The following is a 22,061-nucleotide window of genomic DNA, read 5'->3' on the forward strand; positions in this document are numbered from 1 at the left end:
TTTAAGCCGCGTTGTCTCTTTAAGACCGGTCCTGGGTGACATTGGAGTTTACAGCGAGGCCGTAGAAATTCTCTGTCTGGATATTTATTGTGGAGATTAATGGACTAAAATGGGTTGCTGCACCGTGACTGTCTTCTCCTTTTTTTGGAGAGTAAAAACTATATTTTGGTTTTTAAATGCTGCCGCTGCACCGTGTTAAGAAATCATATTACTGGTTGGTTCGAAATGGGTTGAAATGTTCACATTTCTTCTTTGCTTTACATACTGATCACTAAAGCGTGCTTTAATTAATATTGCGTTTTCGTAAAACGTAAGAGCAAACAAGGGGGATTTTAATTGACAAAAATAATAAAATCAGCACATTTCCAAGCCAACTGCGGTTGACATTGGCACGTTGGCTTGAAAAATATCTCCTTTTTGCCGTAAATAACACACATTTCATAGCTGTTGTGGGTTATTTATGTGTTCATCAGTGCTTGAGAACTGTAACTTTGGGGAGCGGGTCGTAATTGTGGGCTTTTAATGCGGTGCTGTCTGTGGTGAGGTGTTGGTAGGGTCTGATCGGAGCTGCAGCCAGAGCGTTTCACCCGACCAGCGGCTGCTGGGAGCTGGTCCACGGTGAAGCAGCCCACGCAGCCGAACGAGGGCTTCCCGGCTCTACCTAAGAGCCGACCGCAGCGGCCCCGACGACCGCGGGCCAGCGACCCGAGAAATAACGTGGGGAGTCCTGCTGCTACCTGCTGTTGTTTTTTTTTCCGTAGTAAATACCTGAAAATGCAGGGACTCAACAGGTCATTCAGTTGTATGGTATCATTCAGATGATCAAATTAAATGTTGCAACATTAATATCAGTTTACCTGATCTTGATCAATAATCACATTGATGAATTGGTGCATGAATAACTACAAACCCTGCTTCCTGCAGCAGCTTTTTCTGCTCTAGATTTATGATCTGCTATTTGTATATTTCAACGAATAAGACGGAAATGGCATTAATTATTTAGATTTATTTGTGGATTTTTTTGTCGATGTTAACCCTGTTGTGTCTCAGTTCATGAAGCTGTTTTCAATGTTTCCCGCGATGCGAGCAGCTGATTGTGCAGCAGATGGCCGCGGACATGATCAATTTCGAAGTGCTAGTTCTGGATCAAGAGAAAGCCTGCTGTGCTGTGCCGATGATTTTATTTTGCGAGGATGGATTGAGGAAGGGGGACACACATGCTTAAATATCGACTGTCGGAAATAATCAGATTCCTCCTCATAAAATACTTGTTTACATGTTTTGTGTGTGTGTGTGTGTGTGTGTGTGTGTGTGTGTGCGTGTGTGTAACTCTGCCCACTAATCCGTTACGTATTTTGTTTCTTGTTGACATAAATACAAAAATTATGCAAAAGAAAAGAAGTGAAATAATGTACAAAACTAAAGTATGTGAACCAGGATCGAACCCGCGACCTTCACCATTGCAGGCAAACGCATTAGTCACTAGACCACCAGCACTAGGTGCTAAATAACTTCGCAAATTCATTCCTTCAAAACACCATGAGTGCTGGCAGGCTTTACAGCAACGTATGTAAAATAGAGCCTTTTTTATTATTATAAACTTGTCGCTTCCGTACAAATGTGAAACAATATATCTGACGGAGATTTCTGCGGAGTTTCTGCACTTTCCTGTCAACAGAAACAGACATGCTGTCTGCCGCTGCCTTCCGCCTCCAGGCTTTTTCAGACTAATAACTGAAAACTAAAGACTGTACACGTTAACTGAACAAAGATTACAGCAATACACCACAACTTTCTCGCTACAAATGTCGTCAAAACATATTTATATGCTCAAACAATCTTAGTTTATCAAATTTTCTCTTAGAACAGCCTGAACAGAGTCCGCCATACTTTCTCTGTTTCTCAGTCCTAAATGGACCAATCACATTGCTGTTCTGCATTTCTACATTTGCATGTAAAGGCCGGATTTGCTCACTAGCTAACTAGTGAGCAGTACAGCGGTCGAACTAGTTAACATGTTACACAGAATGCCAGCCAAGTGTGTATTTATTCAAATTCCACAAATTTACTAGTTTTAGGGGCATTTTTCTGCAGCTAGTTAACTAGTGACAGTGTTTTGTGTTCACTACTTAACATGTAAGGCTCAGTTTGCCCTCTATAAGCTACTGAGAAAAAATTATAATGCAGATATGCTCACTAGTTAACTAGTGAGTGCTTCCTGTCCCATTACAAGTGAACTAGAAAGGCCAAATATGTCAACTAGTTAACTAGTGAAGGTAAATTTGTCACTAGTTAACTAGTAAGAACACATTTTTACATAACAAGTAAACTAGATTGCTCCAAAAACAGCAACTAGTGTGCGTCTTGTGCGCACTAGTTAACTAGTGAGCATATCTGCACCTCACTAGTTAACTAGTGAGCATATCCGCACCTCACTAGTTAACTAGTGAGCAAATCCGCACCTCACTAGTTAACTAGTGAGCAAATCCGCACCTCACTAGTTAACTAGTGAGCAAATCCGCACTTCACTAGTTAACTAGTGAGCAAATCCGCGCCTCACTAGTTAACTAGTAAGCAAATCCGCACTTCACTAGTTAACTAGTGAGCATATACGCGCCTCACTAGTTAACTAGTGAGCAAATCCGCACCCTACTAGTTAACTAGTTGGCGTTTTGGGGCCCACTAGTTAACTAGTGAGCATATCTGCACTTTACAAGTTAACTAGTGATGCTTTTTTGCACCTTACTAGTTAACTAGTGGGCGCTTTAGGGCACACTAGTTAACTAGTGAGCAAATCTGCACCTCACTAGTTAACTAGTGAGCAAATCCGCACATCACTAGTTAACTAGTGAGCATATCTGTGCCTCACTAGTTTACTAGTGAGCAAATCTGCACCCTACTAGTTAACTTGTTGACATTTTGGGGCCCACTAGTTAACTAGTGAGCATATCTGCACTTTACAAGTTCACTAGTGATGCTTTTTTGCACCTTACTAGTTAACTAGTGGGCGCTTTAGGGTGCACTAGTTAACTAGTGAGCAAATCTGCACCTCACTAGTTAACTAGTGAGCATATCCGCACCTTACTTGTTAACTTGTGGGTGATTTGGGGCCCACTAGTGAACTAGTGACACTTATTTTGCACCTCACTAGTTAACTAGTGGACATTTGTACCCTCTCTAGTTAACTAGTGAGCAGTTCCGCCTTCACAAGTTTACATGTAAGTGTCACACTGAAGCCACTACTAGTTCACTAGCTGAGGTTCCTCTGGCCAGCATGTTAACTTGTGTGCCGCATGCAAATGTTTGGGGTGGGATTTTACGAAATTCCGCACTGTGATTGGTTGTCATATTTTATTTTGACACAGGGAGCCAATAGAGAGTCTTAATTTGAGAAATTCTCCGCCTCCTAATTAGAATTCTGCGCAACTAGCTAGCTAGTGTGAATGTAGACTTGAACTAGTTTACTAGTATACATTTATGTCCTCACTAGTTAACTAGTTTGGACAATGGATGCATCAACTAGGTAACTAGTGAGCCTGCTGCCATCAACTAGCTAGCTAGTGAGTCATTAATGGTTCACTAGTTAACTAGTGGCACTGACCTACTCCAACTAGTTAACTAGTTAGGAGTTAAGCCTTCACTAGTTAACTAGTGTGCACATTTTGGCCATCAATAGTTAACTAGTGAGACACAAAAAACTTTCAACTAGCTGACTGGTATGCACTTTGGCCTTTACTAGTTAACTAGTGAGCCATTTATGTGTCAACTAGTTAACTAGTGAAGCCAAAATGTGTTCACTAGTTAACTAGTGCACATTTATGTCTACCACAAGTTAACTAGTGTGCACATTTTGGCCATCACTAGTTAACTAGTGAGACACAAAAACCTTCAACTAGCTGACTGGTGTACATTTTGGTCTTTACTAGTTAACTAGTGAGCCATTTATGTGTCAACTAGTTAACTAGTGAAGCCAAAATATGTTCACCAGTTAACTAGTGCGCATTTATGTCTACAACAAGTTAACTAGTGTGCACATTTTGACCCTCACTAGTTAACTAGTGAGAGAAATACCTTCAACTAGCTGACTGGTATGCATTTCTGCTTTTACTAGTTAACTAGTGAGCAGTTTTTGTGTCAACTAGTTAACTACTGAAGCCTAAATGTGTTCACTAGTTAACTAGTGCGCATTTCTGCTGTCACTAGTTAACTGGTGGGCACATTTTCACCCTCGATATTTAACTAGTTGACACAAACATGCCTAACTAGTTAACTAGTGGACAGAAATGGCTTACATGTTCATGACAATTCTGGCTGATATCCTGATATCAGAATAAATGCTCATTTGGCTTGCCATAGCCCCCAGACTCTGGAACTCTCTCCCCCTGAGCCTGAGATCAGTGGACTCAGTGGTCTCCTTTAAAAAGCAGCTGAAGACTCACTTGTTCAAGCTGGCTTTTGTATGACCTTCTTCACCACTCTCTCTTTATTCTGCTCTCCCCACCTATTCCACCTTCCTCAGGATTCACTGATTTCCCTCTTTCCTATTCACTCTCTCTCTTTCTTAACATGTTTTCTTTTAAATCGCAACTGCTTATTCTTGCTCATTTTAAATATATGTTTAAACATTTTCTAAATGCTTTTTTATATTTTTAAAATTTTTTACATTTTTTGTTTTTGTTTTTGTGAAGCGCCTCGTGATTTTTATCTTGAGAGGCGCTATAGAAATGATATTTTCTTCTTCTTCTTTGCTAGTTTTTAGAACCTTTTACTACAATTAAAACCATTTTAAACTCCACTATCATATTTCTTATGTTACCCCCTCCTTCACATTTTAACATTTCCTGACGGGGACGTAACACAGGGGCTTTCTGATCAGGAAACGGCTGGCAGTGAATGAGTTAAAAGTAAACATTACAAAATGTTACACTTAAAAAAGATTAAATCTGTCTTAGTGCCACTTCATTTCTCTATTATAGAATTTATTCTACCTTTTAATCCTAAAAATGGCTAACTGGTCATTCTCTGTCAGACTGACATTTTGCCAAACTTTATTCAGCTTAAGGCTCCCATGTCCAAGTACCGGCACGGTGTGTGTGTGTGACTTAATTTCATACCTGCTCTGTAGAATTTATTGAGTGTCTCTGTGATGTGCAGTGAACAGGTACCGGTTAATAGAGGTGAATTACTGTGATTGAATATTTAAAGCCTGTCTGAGACACACCTCCTCTGTATTCTGTGTTGCTCCTCCAGTCTATGAGATCAATCTCTACTGTCCCAGCAATTACCAGCTCCAGTTCCCGTGCATCAAACACCGACACCAGCCTGGAGTCCACCACCTGTAGAGGAGACGGAGAGAGGACTGACGTACTGCATGGAGAACAAACTGGCAAAATTTTAGCTACTTGTTATCTATGTGGTGTTAGCTTAGACCTGGACTCTGTTGGTGTTAACTCCACGTGTTATCTAGTCATCTGTAAACGAACTAGATCTAAACCAAGTAGAAGCAGGAATATTGACCTCGTAGAAGCCTCTGACCAGCGCCTCCGTCTGCTGCACCACCCCTCTCTCCACTCTCCATTTAGCCATTCGCTCAATGTAATCCTTCTTGTTCTTCTCTGTCACCTGAAGGTGGGAACCTCCTGACTTCAGCTCCCGCTCTGTCACCTGGACATGAAATAAGAAGGGGAGCTTTAAGGCACATCTCTTTTATTTGATCTTTTTTAAATAACAATTGAAAAAATAGGCACAGACTTGACATTGTGTCGTTCACTAAAGCATTGGAATATGATTGGTCTTAGTGTCCATTGACTTCACGCAATTTGAATCTGCTTTTGAATTTTAGATAATAAACAAACTTAAATTCTAATTTACTATTCACCCTAAAATATCAGAAAAATTAATTATGCACCTGAGCCCACCTTCTTTAGTGTTAAAAGAAGACGCACTGCTGAATACTATAATCAAAAATCTTCATGCAACTTGGCTATATATATTTAAGGTTTGGTTTACTCATTTAATCATTATATTAGCAGAAATCTCTAGTAGGAATGAATGCCCTGTAGGTCATTCCCAGAAAAAAAAGATACACCGATGCATCATTTCTTGGAACCAAAAGTTACCCAGTTCACAGATGAGCTTCAGATGGCAGGATTTGGAGTCTTATTCCCTGATAGTTGGAAATCTCGCTCCGGATTGGATAACAGCAACAACACTCTACCACTGACTTGTAACATTAATGTTTTATCTCTACAAATATCACAAGCATGGAGAAGTTCTGCTGTGTGGTGGTGTTGCTAATGCTAACGGTTAGCTTCTACTAGCTGTGACGTTCTTTGCTGATTCCTGGACATTAAACTAAATAAACCTTCCTCGCCACCAGGAGGGAAAATGGTAATGGTCCTCAGTATGTAGTAAGTACAAGAACACAGTTTTCTCCGCAGGGTGGCTGGGCTCTCCCTTACAGATAGGGTGAGAAGCTCGGTCAGCCAGGAGGGGCTTTGAGTAGACCTGCCGCTGCTTCACATTGAGAGGAGCCAGTTGATAGTGGCTCGGGCATCTGGTCAGGATGCCTCCTGGACGCCACCCTGATGAGGTTTTCCGGGGCACGTCCAACTGGGAGAAGGCCTAAAGGAAGACCCAGGACACACTAGAGGGCCTAAAGGAAGACCCAGGACACACTAGAGGGACTTTGTCTCTGCTGGCCAGGGAATGCCTTAGGATTCTTCCAGAGGAGCTGGTCCAAGTGGCTGAGGAGAGGGAAGTCTGAACCTCCCTGTCCAGCGGCCAAAAATGGATGGATGGAAATCACAAAATTGGTCTTCTCTGTTCTTGGATGTGCAAATACTAGTGAATAGTTTTTATTCCCTTTTGGTATCTAAGCTTTAATGTTTTAGACCAGTGACCTCTCCACTAACATACTAATCAGTAAGATCAGTAAAGAAAAACATTAACGTAAACATTCTTCAGTTTCATTAGTTTGTCTTCAATTTGAGTTGATGCCACAGCAGCCACCTTCAAAATAAAAGCATGTAACTCTAACTCACAGTTTGTGGCCCAGGTCTTGAGATATCTGGCTCAGGATACAAATGCTGATATTTATGTATCATCAGCCCTGCTAGCCCATGGTCCCTCACAGACTGATCCTGCTCAATTCAAAGCAATTCAAGACTGGCGTTTACACATTAGCATCGGCACAGTTGAGGTTTGGTGAGGCTGGATGGTGTGAGTTCGGTCTCGAACGGGCGGTGTAGTGTTCCCATATAAATCAGAGGGACTTCTCAGGAATGGAGAAATCCCCGACCCTATGGGCGGAGTTTAACACATGCGGGAAAGTCTGTGATGTCCTCTATTATAAGGAAAACAAAGACAGGCATGAGCTGTGTTGCTTTTGGAGACTCTGAACCACATTATTTTATTAATTAGCTGTGTGTGTCCTCATAATCTTGAGCCACACACACATACACACACACACACACACACACACACACACACTGCTTTCTCCCCGAGCAGCTGTCTGCTCGCCGGGGAAAGAGCTCCGATGCGAGGACAAGCACACTCCCACTCTAAAGCACTGTGCTGAAGAGCTGGCCCCAGTGTTTACAGGCATTTTCAACTCTTCACAAGAAAACACTCGGGGTTAGTATTTACTTACTAGGGGAGGAGGGATATGGACATGAAACTACCAGGACAGGAAAGATTGTGGCATAGATGCAACCATGTCCCGTCCAGACTTTTGCAATAGCTTAGGAAGCTAAAGGGAAAAAGCAGCTGGGACAAATAACGTGTGTGAAGCCAAAAATTCAACTGGGGTGTTTTTGATGTGGCAATAATAATATAACATAGTCCAAAGCTTCAGAAAGTGGATTTTGCATGATTTAGTCCATGTTAAATATTATTTATGTGGAGATTCGTGAGCAATTTATCATAAAATTTATATTTGTCACAGTGGTGGCAACTCAATTAAACCAAAATAATCCCCAACAATCCAAAAACAACAACTCTAGCTAATTTTCAGAACCTTCGGGGACATATCTTGCCCCCCATGATGTGACGATAACAACAAACTCACACAACAAAGTTTTATATGGTTTTCAAAACTATTACACAGCAGGTGTCATTTAATTTAAATGTTTTCTGTTTGAGTCCATTCAGGAAACCTCTGATCACAACTCTTCTACACCGTAGCATGCTCATATCCTGACCTGGCCAAAGACCTCCTCATTCACAGTGAAGGTGAGGTCCAGTATGTCGGTGATGTCGTTGTCTTTCATCCACTGTAGAGACTGATGGAACTCTTCATCCAGGTACTCCAGATCAGACAGGTCCGTTGACCTTTGAGATACACACAACTCACATTTATACACCACAGAGCTCAGCAGTAACATTCGCCAAGTCTGTTAAAAAACAAATTGCCATCTAATTTAAAATCCATCTCTCGTTATTTAGGCAAGCATTTTACAAATCTATCCATTTAACAACGCGATGGCTTGCTGGCTAACACTATGACTGAACCATGTCATTTCAGTATTGGATGTTTTTTTAATATTGGGCCTAAGGTAGTTTATGTCAGTGAAGGATTTTCAGTCATGATTGAGTATGTACTCACAGCCTGAGCAGCGCCTTGTAGAAAGGTCTAGTGAAGAAGGCATCCAGTAAGTACTGGTGAATCAGAGCCAGTCCTAGAATACGACCACTGAACCGGAACCTGGGTGCATGGACATACACACACACACACACATTCCAACAGTTCAGGTCTACAGGTCATGAGTAACACCTGGGTCATGGTAGACTGATGCTGATGATTGTCTATGTTCACCGGCACCAGGAGCCAAATCCCCACTGCACACTGAACCTTTTAAACTGAGCATCACAATGTCTACAGGTACAGGGGTTACATGTAACAGTGATACAGCAGCAACTGACCTAGGAAAGGATTTGGTAACATTCAGAGTTTTTGATTCCCAATCATTGTACTGTAAACAAGCTGTTTGTCAAGAGTAAATTATCCTTTATCTGCTTTCTCTTCAGCACATCCTAAACTCCTTCAAAGGAATCTCCTACCATCTTTATGCAGATGACATCCAACTGTACATCTCCTTTAAGCCCCATGAGATGCCTAAGCTGCAGCTGTTACACACCTGCTTAGACTCTATTAAAACCTGGATGGTTGGGAACTTTCTACAGCTGAAAGAAGATAAGACTGAGATCCTGAATCCTGGTCATGTTGGTTTTTAGCCTGTGATCCAGTCCGTGGCTGGCTGCAGCTCTCTCAGAACCGGTCCGGTCCCGATATTCTACTTCTTTTCAACTATGACAACTTACTTTAACTTTAACAAAACAATACTTCAATAAAAACAATGAGGCAGTGATTCAATGTTTACATGTAAAAAGCAGAGAAAGTAGTACAAGCACAAAACACAGAACACCTGCAGAGGAATTTCTGTCCACGGACCTGCCAAACTCCTCCTGCCATTTTGTTTTTAATATGCTGTGCACAATAATTGAATCTGAAACAGCCTTTTATGATGTCCAACATCAGTAACCCTGCTGTCTGTTAACACTGGGTGCAAAATGTGTGGCTCACCATTCCAGATGGTTTTCAACAAATGCGGACATGGGGCTGATCTGAACAGTGTATGTGTCGTTTGCAGAGTATTCAAAGAGACCATAGTAGGGATTAAAGAGCTCCTGGGACAGTAGGAAGAAGAACTCCCTGGATGGACCACTGTAATCTAACCTGGAGGAACAAGGTGAAGAAAGGAAACATTCTCAGATTCAGCCTGTACATGCTGATCAGTTGCACACAAGCCCTAACTCACAAACAGGAAACTGTATCATCAAAATGAAGCCTTGTTTGTTATGTGGGAGGAGCTAATGTGTTCTCTTTGTGAGTATAAACATGCCTTTCGGCTCAAGCTATTATGATGTGGTATGTTTCTGCAACTGAAGGACTTTTTTGTGTGGATTTTAGTTCCATCTTACTGATTTAAAATTTGTGACAATGTTGAGTAACGATTCCTTTGAGTGTATGACTGCCTCACCCTTCCTCCCCGAGAAAAGTGATGTAAAGTTTGTTCCTCTGCAGCTCTTTGCGAGAATATGCCATCACCTGGTTGAAGGTTCCCTCCAGCAGATGTTCTCTCCTGATTAGCAGTCTGCACACAATCAGAAAATATCAGGACCCAATGTTCCAAATAAACTGGTGAGACTTCGTAGTTCGGTAGAGCCCAGTTCTCACTTGATCTTGCCAGGACCCTGGCCATATCCCTTAGCTTCTAATTTTCTGTAGAAGTTTCTCAGCTTGGCTTCAAAGTCTCTGCGGTAAGGTGCCGGTGCCCTGGCTCTCTGCAGGCCTGCACATTCACACACAAGGGAAATTAGGTGAAAGGACACTTTTTAGGATGGGAGGATTCATGCAGGCTCATGTTAGCAACAAACACGTTAACAACTGTCAAACACAAAACATGTTTCATTTGTGCATTTAGGCAACACCTGAGTAAATAAATTCATAGACATTGTTTGGAAAATTAAGCTTTCCTAATCATTATTTTCTGTTTTTTTTGTTCCAAAACCATGGCTTTTCTGTCGACAATGAGCTAGTTGGGAAGCGCTCTAAGGAGGATAGAGAAGGAAGGACAAAAACACTCAATAAAGGTCACAAAATAGAAGATTTAATCAGGAATTATACAAAAGATCCTCCACCCTAATAGCACACTCAAGTTTAATGTGTTGAAGTAAACATGCACATTGTCCATAACCCTAACCCAACCTGGGTTTAACTAAGCAAATATGTATGAGCCTCCTAATGGATAATCACTGCATGGGTAATTATCTTATCAGTAGGCAGAGTTGACAAAACAAGTGAGACAAACTTGCCATGGTGACTCCATCTCTGATTTAGAGGTATTTCATACAGTGGGATGCAAAGGTTTTGGCAGCCTCTGTAATCTTCATGACTTTCCTGTAAATTCTAGATTTGAGGAGGTGTGGTTCTACCTTGTGAGGTGTTAAGGCAGCCTTGCTTGGAAAAGAAGTTTTTCTTTCACCTTTTTCAAGATTCAGATTTTCATAAAAAGTAGCCAGACAGCTTTGACTTTTTGGCATGCTGCTTTTGACCACCTGAGCTGTCTTTAGTCAACAAGGGGAATGTTGTTTTGGACTCTAGCTCCTCTTTAAAGAGACAACGTGTAGTTTTTACAATTGACATCTGGAAACATCCCTCAAAAAGTTGTTGAAAAAGAATGAAATGATGCCCAGTTGTTGAAAAATATTAATGGCTTTGTAACATACAACCATAAATATCAGGTCTAAAATACATGGGAGCAGGTCTAAGTCTCTGGGTGACGCCATATTAGATGCTGTGTTTCCTTCTACAGGAGCCCATGACGATAAAATGCATTTGCTGATTTGCGACAAACAGTTACAAAACTTTCGTCATTCTTAAATTTTGTTGTTTTAGAAATGTACCTCTTCACTTGTTGCCAGTGATGAAAGGGAGTCTAATGTGCTTTTTATTTTGTTAAGGTTTGCACTCCCTAGGACTTTTTGACCCTAATGGGCCTCCGTTGGTAAGTTCTTACTCCAACACAATGCTTGCAACGATTTAGGCATCTACTGCCCCCTATCGTCACGAAAAACACACACTGTCACTTTAACATTGATCTCAGTGATGAGTTAGACATTTGATCAGTTTCATATCTGACACAACCCTGCAGTCCTCTGCTGGCCAAAAACCGTACTTGATGGTTTTGTGGAGTGGGCAGGTGCCCTATAGAACCCTTGAAATGTGACATCATCTTTTTTAAGCTCTTTCTACTTATTCCGCCTTTCCCGCGATCCACTGATTTCCCTCTTTCCAATTCATTTTCTCTCTTGTTTCTTTACATTATAATTACTTTTTTATCACAAATTTTTCTCATTTTAAACATATTTTAAAAACATTTTTTAATCTTTTTTATAGTTTAATTGTTTGTTTGTTTTGTTTTGTTTATGTGACGTGCCTGGTGATTTTTATCTTGAGAGGCGCTATATAAAATATTGTTTTCTTTCTTTCTTTCTTACACCCTCACCATCTCGACCGTCACCAGGGCCTGCATAGCGGCTCTTCTCTAATGGAGAGAACCAGGGTTGCTCCACCAAGGTTCTCCAATTGGGAGGGTGGTGGTGACCACAGATGCGCACCCTTGGCCCAGTATTCTCCTCTATGCCTTTCCTTCAGCAGAGCTGAATCCAGCCATACTGGAGAGAGTACACAGAATGAGCATGTCTCTGATTTAGGTGGCTCCTCTGTGGCTCACAAAATCTTGGTATCCATGGCAGCTCCCCATCAGGCAGGACCTTCTGTCTTAGGCTCAAGGAGATGTGCTGCACCCTCATCCACACTTGCGGAAACTGCAGGTCTGCCTACTGAAAGGCCCAACCTACTAGTTAAAGGTCTTCCCATGACTGTGGTGGATACTTATCAGATCTTTAGAGCATGCACCACTAGGAGTCGATATGCCTTAGTGATTTGACGTTCACGAACGAATCAAATCTTTTGAACAGGTTTTCAAAGTGAATGATGAGAGCCGAGTCCCTGTAGAGAGCCGTTCATCTTAACAAACCTCCCCGGAAGTCGGTCAAACTCACCCGCTCAAACCCCACCCACCGCTGTGACGGACGTAGGAGGAACCATAGAAACACGTGTTTATATACATATCTTGGGAGGAACGCTAACCAACTCCGTGCGCCCTCACGGACACCGCAGGAAGACATTACTCTTGATAGCTTTCCTGCAGAACAAAGCTGACTCAAACTCCTTCAGAGTTGATTTTAAGAGGCTTGGTTCCATTCATCTATCGTTGTGACCCGGAGGCATCTGAGGACTAATTTGGTCGCATCGAGGTTTCTCTACGAACCAGTTGCAGTGGGGTTGTCGGCTCCTGGACATTTCGGATCCAATTGGGGTCTCCAAATGGGTGAGGTAGACACAACAAGATAGCGTCTGCATGTGGTTCTGATAAAAGTAACTTTATAGTTTAGATGCAAATCAAATTCTTTTATACCCAGAATGCACCTCTCTGAAGATACAGAGATTCTGATTCATCATCTCATATTCACACGTAGTTTTCAGACACCCATCTTTTCGTTCCATCCACTCACAAGATCAAAGTTCAAACCATTCATCAAATCTTAATTGTTTGTAAAATAAATTCTTATTTTTTTGCAAACACTGAATGGTTCTTGAATCATAAACAAAGTGTGAACGATCCCTTAATACTTAAAGAATCCTAGAACCTTCTAATTAATCATCCTAAGACCAAGCAAGGTGATATTCTATAATTCATGGAGTATTACAGCTATTGGTCACAAGTAATGAGATTAGAAATAAATAGCTTGTAAAGCAAATTATTTAGCCCACATTACTCTACTATTTTACATTACAACAGTAAAGAAAACACTGGGAAACACAGCAGCTGCTGCGTTGTGGATGGGCCCACCCTAAGACAGCCGAGACCAATACGGTTGCTCATGTACGTCAAAGTTATCTTTTAACAGAAGATCAACAGCAACAATCTTCACAAGAAGGCAAAACCGTTAAATGCCAGGGTTTGCATTGACCAAATATTTCCCTGTATTTGACCGTTTATTTTGACAGAAAAAGAATAGAAAGAATTTCCCCATGCATGCAGATGCGCTGACATTTTATTCATAATGCACATCACAGCGGTACCGCAATCAATAAAAGATTCCCATCAGAGCATCTGAGCTGGACACTGCTCAGCGCAGCTCGCTGTCAGTGCACACATTAGGTGGACAGTGAGCTGAAGGTGTGGAGAGGGGCTTGGAGTGTGTCACAGAATCAGAGCACATGCAGGAAGATTCCTCTCACTGAAGTGAATGATGTCTCTTTAGAGAGACTTGTCACTTGGAAAATGTTCCCTGATTATTAAACTTAAGCTGAATAGCGCTTGTTCCTGTCTCCAATGTGGTGACGCATCGATGAGCCTGTCTGAGGTAAAGTCCAGAATCTCATATCCTCTTCAGCTCAGAAGCTTTTATGGAGACATCTGATTATGCACAAGCAGGTGACCTGTCATTGGACCTGTGCAGGTTTAATCTTTACATTTAGAATTGGCATACAGATTAAAATGAATATTCATTCATTATTTTACAAGCACAGAGAGCCTCATCAAACTTAACTCACACCATACCTCTAAAACTAACCAGAAGTGCTCTGTAACATTGTACCAAAATGAGGACCAAAAAAATGTCCTCAGTTTGCCGGTAAAAAGCTCGGTCCTCACTTTGTGAATAGACGAGTATTCACACACACGCGCACGCACACACTCACAAACACACGCACTGAACCCATACACACACACACACACACACACACACACACACACACACACACACACACACACACACACACACACACACACACACTTACACACAAATCTCAGTAACTAAAATAGATGATCCCCAGCTCGCCCCCGATACAGATTAGAGACATGTGACCTACCAGGAGAGTTCTGTGGTGATGAGGCCGGCGAGCAGCGGGGAGAGAAGCTGAAGCACGGGTGAATGGGGTGAAGAGGAATGTAAGACATGATTTCCTCTTCAAACAAGCTGCAAACCAGACGCCAAACAACAGAAGGTCATGTGTAGTCAGGATGGAGCATTAACTGCTAGTTGTAGGATGGTACGTGTAAATTTATGAATGTCACATTGTATATATATATGTATATATATATATATATATATATATATATATATATATATATATATATATATATATATATATACATATACATATATATACACATACATTTTTTATAAGTGGACACATCATTATTCAAAGCTAAATGTCACTGGCCAAGTGTTTATCTTCATCAATTCCATGTTTCTGTAATGCTTAAGGATTTATTGATTCTTGTGGCCCTTATTTCAGTAGACCAGGACATTTAATGTGTGGATTGGGATTTTTAGGCTCTTCATGGCCTCACCCTGTCCTAACATATCACCCCATTTTCTCAGGTCAGCTGATGAACTGTTTGTAGGACTGGCAGCTCAAAGGAGACCAAATGTCCAGTCTGCTTTCAGACATCAGACACGGTCTTTAAAAACCCATCTTGTCTTTTTGTCTTTTAACACATTGGCCTTTTCTCCATAATCATACTCATCTGAACTTGTCAGAACTTCTGAAACAATGGTCGTGAGTGCTGCTCTAATCATTGGCAAGTTCACTCATAGTTCCCGGATGTGTTCATGCTCCGCCCATTCTATTAAGGATGCATCAATGCATCCTTCTGTGGACTTGAGACAGCAAAGTATCCCACAATGCATTGCTTTGCAAACCGTTATACTCCGAATGGCAGATGAGAAAGCTCATAACTGTAGTGTTGTATAACAGAAAAAAAGATAAAGAAAAATAAAGTTGTCTGTTATGTAAATAATTGCGTGTAACTTCTAAAATTTGCTGTATGTAAAATTGTTTTAGACTCTTCAGGATCCCTCAAAATGCTAATTAGCTAACCCAGTATCAAAATAAAAGCAGTGCTGCCTTTAATAGCTCTGTTTTGATGAAAAATTAATTTTCCCTTTGTTTAACGGAAGTAAATACTGGTATTTTATCAGTATTGAAGTCCACTGAAGTGGACCACATATTACACAAATAATATGCCTTTATTGTTATTTTGTTATTTAAGGGATAAACTAGACTTTTATTTTTATGTCAAGTCTTTGTGACGCAAATGCTGTCCTTGTCCTCCCATTGCTGCGGTTCATGTGATCTAGCGTCTGCATCATCAAATGCCGATGGGGGTCAGGAAGTAGCCGGCGCTGTACAAAACCGTATTTACTTTTTATTCTGAGGTTTACGGCTACTGTAATAGCTCAAATCTGGACAAAGATAAACATCAATGCTAATGCCTCCTGCAGCGGCTTTGAGTGACGTATGCTACAGACAGCTCTTCACGGTGTAGAGCTGAGAATTTAGATTTTCTGTAATGATTTATGACAAAATTGCTTGACAAAAAAAAAAAAAAAGAAAAACTACGGGGTGAATTTCTGCAATTATCATACAGAGTTTTAATGATCCCTTAATAGTTATCCAATCATTTATTTGATTGGGGACATGGCCTAGGTCATGTCTACATTGTTTATTTGTCCAGTTCATAAAGTATGCTGGAGTGTTTCTTCTTTACACAAATAGACTAAATACAGCAACACCCAGGATTTTCACATCTTGGGGGAAATATACCATTGCAGCTTTTCTCTGACCTAAAAGTTGTAAACATCACAGCTTAGCTACAGATGGCAGGATTTGGGGTCTTATTTCCTGATATTTAGACAACTCACCCCAAACTGGATAACAGCAACATGACTCTACCACTGACTTGCAACGCTGATGTTTTATCTCCACAAATAACACAAGCCTGGATGAGCTTCTGCCGTGCGGTGGTGTTGCTGATGTTAACGGTTAGCTTAAACTAGCCGAGATGACTGCTGCTGATTCCCAGATGTTAAAACAATAACAGCCTTCCCCCCATTAATGATAATTAAAGCGTAAAGTAAAGACTTGTGAAATTAATTTCAGAGTGAATGACTACTGAGCCAAACATCAGGTGTCCTGTATGTGTTTATGCCCCTGGTGACCCATTGGCTTGGGGCGAGAACAGTTTTTTTAAATCTCACCTGTAGCTCAGGATTACCACATAATCAGGCTTATACTTACAGATAAATAGCCCATACATGTATGTCTATATTTAGTTCCTACTGAAGTACTACCTTAACAGGATGACCAGGTCTGCATCACATGACAGCTTCTCCACTCCTTGAGTACCTTCAGTCCGAATGTAGTGAATTTTCTCTCTGAAAAATAAAAAAGCCAAATTCTTGTTCATCTACTTCAGCCTTTGTGATGTCACTCATTCAGCATGAGGTCTTCTGTTTCCACATCAGGATCCATCAGGTACATTCAAAGTGAGATCTTTAATCTCAAAAGTGCACAGAGGATGGACTTGCTGAGCTAGGATCACTGTGGTATTGATCAGTATAGAAACAGAACAAGTCAGAGCTAAATGATTAGTTTTTATTGTTTTTATTATTATTTTAATTAATCTTGACTTCAGTACTTCTAAAAAACAATTTCTGGGTTCAGTCTCTTGAAGAGGAGGCCCACCTCAGATTGTGGTTTTTGCTCAAGCTGGGCTGCCGTTCCAGCAACATGTCAAATATGTTGGGCTGCCTCAAAAACCCCACAATCTTGTCATTATAGGCTGTACAAATAAAAAAGAGAGAAGCAGTCAGACGCTATAAGACATCATCAAAAATAACCAAAATGGCAAGCAGATATCAAGCACATCAGCACAAGTCCCCACCCTGCCCTGCCAGTGCCATTGCCATTAATCATGTGGTCCCACCCCTCCTGCACACTCTCCTGCTGGCGTCAGGTTATTATATATTATAGCTTATCAGCTAATAATCTCACTTGTACTGGCACAATGAAATAAACAAATCTTTTGAACCTTTGGAACCCCCATGTGGTCACTAAGTGGTTTTGTGTTATTTTTGTTATTATTGTGAAATACATAGCAAAAAATGTAGCTAAGCCAAAATGTCTGCAACTTTGATCAAGTGATGCAAATTCTTCCAACATTAAAAGAACTGTAGATATTTAGGGAGGTTAGGACTATGGACTGAGAGTTATCAGCCAAAATGTATTTTCATTTGCAACAGCACACCTTAGATGTTGGGGTGTAAGAATTTTTTACTCAGGGATTTTGTGCATGTTTCTACTTGTCTGCAATGTTAGTTGTTAAATAGCAGTTTTAGATTTTGAAAGCCCAACAGTTTTAGTTCAACACATCAAAATATTACATACTAATACTTATTTTAAAGAATCATAAAAAAATCTATAACTTGTCAGAAAATTACCAGACTTATTTGGGATGTTTATGTCGACATCCAGAATAAGATCCTTCAATTCTAATGACCCTCAAATGTATTTCTTTTTAATACAAAAAATCGAACTGCCATTTCAGTAATTACTGATGATGTTTATTAAATTCATAAAAAGTAATTCTTTATGAACACATTTCCAAAATAATCTTGGATCATCATGAAGACATTTAAAGTCATATTTAGTAATTTTATTTTTCTAAATTAAATGTTTTTTCAGTACAAAAAATATATTGCGATTTCGAACAAACAATTTTGGCATTGCGTCATTTGCTTCAGTATTTTTGCAATTTTCTTCCTCACAATTACTTATCTTTATTTATAGATCATATGTACAAAGTTTCAAGTAGATTTTTTGTAATATAGCAAAACATCTAATTAGTCGGACATGAGTGGAGCCAATACAATATTGATGCAAAATCATCCAGGGATCAAGTACATTTAAAAATTTTGAATCTGCAACTTATGGTTTGGGAGTTATTAGCAAAAAATTAGGGATGTCAGAAAATTGCGATATGGCAATATATCGCGATATTTTTACTTCAATATTATATTGATATTCAGAAACTGTGTATTGAATTTTTGGAAGAATTTACAAACATTTCTGTATTTTCTTTTCTTTTGGTTCATTTCAAATGCCGACTACTCGTTGGCTGCAGTGTGCAATGGGTTTTGTTTCCACCATTGAACTGTAAATCCCTCTATTATGGTCCTGATACTTCGTGTTACACATGTTATGTATCAGTTTGGCCTGTTTATTGGATTTTCCTACAATAATTTCAGTCTAAAAATTGCTAACATCGTCTGGCTGAATGTATCGCAATATACATTTTATCGTATCACCTCCCCTGTATCGTGATACGTATTGTATCACCAGAATTTCACCAATACACATCTCTAGCAAATATGCATTGACTTTTGCAATAGCGCCACCTATGTTCTTTGGGATATGGTTTTATTATTCTGTGTAGCGGTCAGGATTTTCTATCAGATGGCTATGTTAGATTTTTCCCGGCATACCCTGATTTTTGTGCCCATGTCCATTTAGGGGGGCACAATCAATAATAAATAATGAAATATTATGAAAAATCCACACAAAAACAATGGGGTTCCCTGCCCTTTGGGCTTGGAACCCTAATTAAACGGCCTGCTGTATGTGTGATCAGTGACAGCTCATCCCAAACACAGATCAGGTGTCATGTTAGGCGTACACAGAGCAGTAAGCTGCTGTGGGTCAGTGTGATACTGGCTTCGAATGGCTGCCACGAGGCTGTTTCCAGGTCGAGCCAATAGAGAAGCTCCCCGACTCCTGGATACTTCGGAGGCCTGAGGACAAACAGAGAGGACTGTTCAGCAAACACGAAATAATGAAGAGCAGTTTTTTTGCAACAGCAATGAATGTGTTTTAGAACATCAGCTCATACTAGTGCAGGAGCAGTGAGCACCACTGTTATTGTTGTTGGAACATCTATGTTTAAAATGCAGCATATAGAACATACATATATGCTAATAGAAAGCAGTGTACTGTCAGTGAATGGGTGAATTAGGCTCTATACGTGTTAATTAGTAGTTGTCAGATCAGGTCGAGCAAGTACCTCCCCAGCGCTGTAGCTGCGTAGCCTCTGCAGATGCTGGCGGTGGGCCAGGTGGCCGGGAAGCCGGCCATTCTGCAGCGGAATCCGAGGGTCGATAAAGGTCGTGGCTCGACTATTGTGATCTACAAAAAAAGACTAAAAAGAGAAAAAAGACAAAAAATGGCCTGAAAAGTTAAAGTACCAGAGTCATCATCACACACTGGTGAATTACATCTCTGTATTTGACCCAGCCCTGTGGGAAGTGGTGAGCTGCAGTTGTGGCTGTGCTCTGGAACTATTTGGTGGTTTAACCCCCCAATCCAACCCCTTAAAGCTGAGTGTCAAGCAGGGAAGCCCATTTTTAAATCATTCACTGCCATTGATGACTAAAGTCATCAATTTAAATTGAACCGCTTGCTGCCAATGACGATTAAAGACCTCAATTGTGGTTTTTAACAAAGTGCTAAACAGGGCACCTTCAGAGTCAACGTCACAGGTCTAAAGTTTATTTTTAAATGTGTGTGTTACGTGTCACTTGATCTAGGAAGCAGTCAATTTATGAATTAGAAGATTGTTTTGGGACGGCGTTATGCATAAAACGAGGCGCTAACCAGAAAAGCTGCAGCTCACACTTCAACAACAGATTGTGAAAGAACAGAAAAAGCTAGAAACACATGGATTCTTTTGGATGTAGGAGGCAAGTCTGCTTTTTCCTTTGGTAGTTTTGGTGTTTACATGGTCATAGAGCACAATGTTCTGTGACTTAAAAAAAAAACAGTAAAAACGCTGGCATTCAGGGGCTTTCTGTTTCTGAAAACGGCTGGCAGCCAATGAGTTATGGTCTTTGGTATGACCCGACCGGGATTTGAACCCCAATCGCCCAATCCAGGGCGGACACTAGGCCACTGAGAAGTTTAAACTTTGCATTACTCAGGAGCAGCAGGTGTCCGTGACCTCTGTTGGTTAAACATCTTGAAGATATGCAAATGTCTATCCATGATTCTGTTAATGTCTGGAATTGTTTTGGAAGCCGTCCTACCTTTCCCTGAGGATCCGTTTTAATTTCCCAGCCTCTGGGCAGCTCCAACTGTGTGTCTGCAAACTTATTGAGAAAAATGACCAGATCTCTGTTATGTTGGTAGCGTTCAAAGTTCCTGGCATCACGACGCACTTTCAAGATCATGTGCTTCACACAACTGCTGCTGGTGAACATGCGGTAGGCTGCCTGTGGAGAGAAAGCATGTAAGTGACACAGTGAAACTAACTCTTCATCTGGTTTAATGGCTTTTTCATCCATTTTTAATCAGACAGCTGGAGTCACATTAGACCCTAGTAGAGTTTGGTCTACACAAAGATGCCATGGTGGACTCAATGAAGAAGCCCAAACCATCAGCCCTCTACCTCTGTTTGTGCTGGTATTTCATTGTTGCTTTTCATCTAACATGGAGCTGTGCATTATGGGTAAACATGTCTACTTTAGTCGGGGCAGCAGTAGCTCAGGTGGTAGAGCAGGTTGCCTCATGATCGGAGGGTAATGGGTTTGAATCCAGCTCCCGCCAGGGGTATCCTGCTGTTGTGTCCTTGGGCAAGACACTTCACCCAACTTGCCTGTGTTAGTGGTGGTCAGAGGGGCCGACGGCGCCAAATGGCAGCCTCGCCTCTGTCAGACCTCCCCAGGGCAGCTGTGGCTACAAGTAGCTTACCATCACTAGCAGTGTGTGAATGTGAGAGTGTGTGAAAGCGTCTTTGGGTGTCTTGAAAAGCGCTATATAAGTTCAATGCATTATTATTATTATTATTATTAATTTAAGCTGACAAAAATGCAATGTTCCAGAAGTAATCTACTTTAATGTTACAGCTACACAAACATAAATCCGGTTGCTACTCACAATAAACCATACTTGGTAAGCTATTTTCTTAATCTGCTGGCATGAACTTTGACCTTAACATGTTATTTGAGGTCTGCTGAATCTGAGATGGAACTCCCAACTCAGAGTGAAATTGCACGATGACCACTCTAAGACTGGCAGTTCTGCTAAATGTTTTGGACAGATGTTTCTCTCTGAAGAATGATGAACTCCAAAGAGTTCGAAAAAACTTTTAACTCTTCTCAGAATGATTCCTTGGGACTGGGTTAACACACATCTATATGCTCCAGACCAGCAAATGACCAACATTTCTGCTGATGTTTGGTAACCAATAGATCTGATCATCAGCCCCTCACAGAGATCACTTCTGAAATCCTGTTAGCTAAGATAGTAGGTGGCAGCTACAGTTGAGCAGCCCGAAGAGAATAGGGTCCAGATCTAAGAACCGTGTTTTGCTAAGCGTCACTCACATAGTTGCTGTGCAACACAGTGAAAAATTCTGGGTGTGTGATGAACTTGACAGCAGGTGACTGGAGAAGATTGGTGACCTTTTGGTGATTGACAGGGGAGGCGGGCCCTGCAGACGAGACAAAAAATTAATCAGTAAGTCTGATTTTAGTTTTAATAACCAGTGGAGGTTGCACTGTGCTGGATTCCGTCCCACATCATTTAAATA

General features: G+C 40.8%; 1 protein-coding gene across 3 annotated transcripts in view; it reads right to left on the minus strand.

The window, feature by feature from the left end:
* The window catches only part of LOC107382779 (E3 ubiquitin-protein ligase HECW1), a 185,510-nt gene that overhangs the window by 48,463 nt on the left and 114,986 nt on the right, over positions 1–22,061 (minus strand). For all 3 annotated transcript variants that reach the window (XM_015955065.3, XM_015955066.3, XM_015955067.3), the window contains 14 exons: positions 21,856–21,962; positions 20,557–20,742; positions 19,539–19,673; positions 19,155–19,269; positions 17,165–17,261; positions 16,771–16,854; positions 14,504–14,610; positions 10,238–10,352; positions 10,041–10,154; positions 9,584–9,736; positions 8,606–8,704; positions 8,202–8,331; positions 5,518–5,664; positions 5,222–5,336 (listed from right to left, as the gene is read on the minus strand). In XM_015955065.3, coding sequence (XP_015810551.3) covers positions 5,222–5,336; positions 5,518–5,664; positions 8,202–8,331; positions 8,606–8,704; positions 9,584–9,736; positions 10,041–10,154; positions 10,238–10,352; positions 14,504–14,610; positions 16,771–16,854; positions 17,165–17,261; positions 19,155–19,269; positions 19,539–19,673; positions 20,557–20,742; positions 21,856–21,962 — 1,704 coding nt within the window. The remainder of the gene's footprint in view (positions 1–5,221; positions 5,337–5,517; positions 5,665–8,201; positions 8,332–8,605; positions 8,705–9,583; positions 9,737–10,040; positions 10,155–10,237; positions 10,353–14,503; positions 14,611–16,770; positions 16,855–17,164; positions 17,262–19,154; positions 19,270–19,538; positions 19,674–20,556; positions 20,743–21,855; positions 21,963–22,061) is intronic.

The sequence above is a fragment of the Nothobranchius furzeri genome, chromosome 7 (assembly GCF_043380555.1).
Source record: "Nothobranchius furzeri strain GRZ-AD chromosome 7, NfurGRZ-RIMD1, whole genome shotgun sequence".
NCBI lineage: Eukaryota > Metazoa > Chordata > Actinopteri > Cyprinodontiformes > Nothobranchiidae > Nothobranchius > Nothobranchius furzeri.